General features: G+C 19.6%; 1 pseudogene across 1 annotated transcript; it reads left to right on the forward strand.

Annotated features, from left to right (window-relative positions):
- Nucleotides 1–1,591: 1,591 nt before the first annotated feature.
- PRSY57_0015300A (merozoite surface protein) lies at nt 1,592–2,703 on the forward strand (annotated as a pseudogene; the record flags this gene model as incomplete). Its single annotated transcript is given in 2 exon segments — nt 1,592–1,618; nt 1,620–2,703. Coding segments are annotated over 2 exon segments (1,111 nt in total), but the record flags the coding sequence as incomplete, so codon positions are not given.

Consider the following 2,703-nt stretch of genomic DNA (forward strand, 5'->3'; position numbering starts at 1 on the left):
TATATTATATTATATTATATTATATTAATTATATGTATATACTATATAAGTTCATATCATTTTAACAAAAGTAGAAATATGAATATTTAAAATTTTTCTTTAGGGAAATTAAAAAACTGACATATTTTGCAATTAAATAGATTTTTCTTTATATATGAATATCTATGTAATTTTTTTGATATATGAAACTAATTAGTAAAATATTTATATATATTAAATAAGAAAATATGAAAATATTTATGATGCGGAAATATACAAAGACGAATTTCGTACATGATGATGATTTATTGTCTTTTATTTAAAGTTCCGATATTAAAAAATATTTTATAATAATATAATTAATTTGTTTAACATAAAATTAAATTTCAATAATAAATAGATACATAAACGTCATCATATATATATATATATATACATATTTTCGTATAATATGCAGCAAATATTTTATACTGCATTAAGGAAAATGTTAATTAACACAATAATTTTAAATTACATTATTAATTAATTTATAATACTTATATATTATATTTGATTTATACATTATAATAAATTATCAATAATTATGATACGTCGCTGCGATTTCGAAATATTATCGCTTATTTATTTTTCACTCTCTACGATTTATATTAATTTTAATTTTACAGTGCACTTGTAATATATACCTATTGTTTATTTCATACATGAAAATATAAAATTTAATATTGCATCTATAAATTATTTTTGTTATTAATTATAATTATTATTAAAAACAAAAAAATTAAATAAAATATATATATTTTGATTAAGGCACTCTCATTTTATATAAATAAATATGTGGTTGCGCCACATTATTTTATTACTGTTTTAATTTTATATAGATTTAAGAAAATAATAATAAAATACGTCATGTATATGTAAAAGTCATTCTATAATTATATTATAAAAATGAATAAAAAAATCCTTGTGCACTATTTTAATAGAGTCTAACTTAATTACGATTATTTTCTATTTGTTTTAATAAATCAAATAAAAATTACATATTTATGATTACAAAATTATAAAATTATATATAAAAATCATTTTAATAAATTAAAATCATAATGCACTTTATTAGAAGGAAATTAAATTTAATTATTGAAATTTGAATTAGTATATTGCTGTACGAGAAAATAGTATTAGGTAATATTATATTATAATTAAATGGATGCATTTTATATAAATTAAATATTTTAATTTTGAATTATTAAAATGTTATATATATGTATATATGTATATATATATATATATATTTATTTATTTATTTGCTTTATTTTTATAGCTGTTTATAACAAATGTACACTTTTATATATGTTTACCTTGTTTATGTTATTATTATTTTTTTCTTAAATACGTTAGTATATTCTAAAACTTTTTTTTTAAAATGATTTATATATAATATTTATTTGTTCAATGAACTGTTAATGTAAATGTTTTTGTTGTTATTTTAATATTTAATTGCATTCGATATATGTAATAATGATTATAATTATATAACTATTTTATTTTTTATTTGTTAAAACAAATATATATAGTGTTATATTACTATATATAGTTTATTATATTAATCTTAAAAATGATATATATTTTATCTATTGTATTCTATATATTTTTTTTTACATATTGATATATATGTAAACATTTATTCTACATGTTTTGTTGTAAAAGAGGGGAACCCTAATTTATGAAATAACATAATTAATGATGATGATCTAAAGGGGAAAGCATATAATAAAACTATAGATTCTAATAACCAAAATATTGAATATAATAAAAACTTAGAGCACAATGTAAACTCATCTCATATATCTTAATTTTCGGATATTATGGATCAATAAGATAAAGGAGATAATGAAAATTCTCATGATATAAAATTTGAAGAATTTAAAAAAAATATTAATAAATCTTTAGACGCTGAATCCAATTATGGTATTAATGAAATTAGTATTATTGGTAATGACAGTAATAGTGATAATAGTAATCAGAATATTTTTCCAGATGGTAGTGAGTTAGCTGGGGGAATTGCACCTTCTATATATTCTAATAACCTTGGTCCTAATAAATGTCCTGTTGAAAAGATTTGTAAAGATTTTGGTTCACCTACGAAATGTCGAAATAATGTACATGAAAGGAATAATTTGTTGAGCTCAAATGTAAAAAAATTTACAAGTGATAATAAGGGACTTCTTGTTCCTCCAAGAAGACAATTTTTATGTTTAAGAATTACATTACAAAATTTTCGTGCAAGAAAAAAAACCAAAATAGGTTTTGAAAATTTTATTTATTCATATGTATCTTAGAAACCTAAGAGATTAAGAACTATACACAATAATATATCAGAAAAAGCTCTGCAAGCTATAAAATATAGTTTTGCAGATATTGGAAATATTATTAAAGGAGATGACATACTCGATACACCGACTTCTAACAAAAGAAAAACGTACTTAGAAGAAGTACTTGAACTTCATAATAAAAATGATGAAACAAATGATGCAAAAAAATGGTGGACAAAGAATAGGCATCATATTTGGAAAGCAATGATGTACGGATATCAAAATGAGAAAAAAGATAATGAATGTACAGTATATGGTAACATTGATGATATACCACAATTTTTAAGGTGGTTTAGAGAGTGGGGAACACATATCTGTGAGGAAAGCGAAAATAATATGAATACATTAAAAGCTG

This window comes from Plasmodium reichenowi (assembly GCF_001601855.1).
Source record: "Plasmodium reichenowi strain SY57 chromosome Unknown, whole genome shotgun sequence".
NCBI classification, from domain to species: Eukaryota; Apicomplexa; class Aconoidasida; order Haemosporida; family Plasmodiidae; genus Plasmodium; species Plasmodium reichenowi.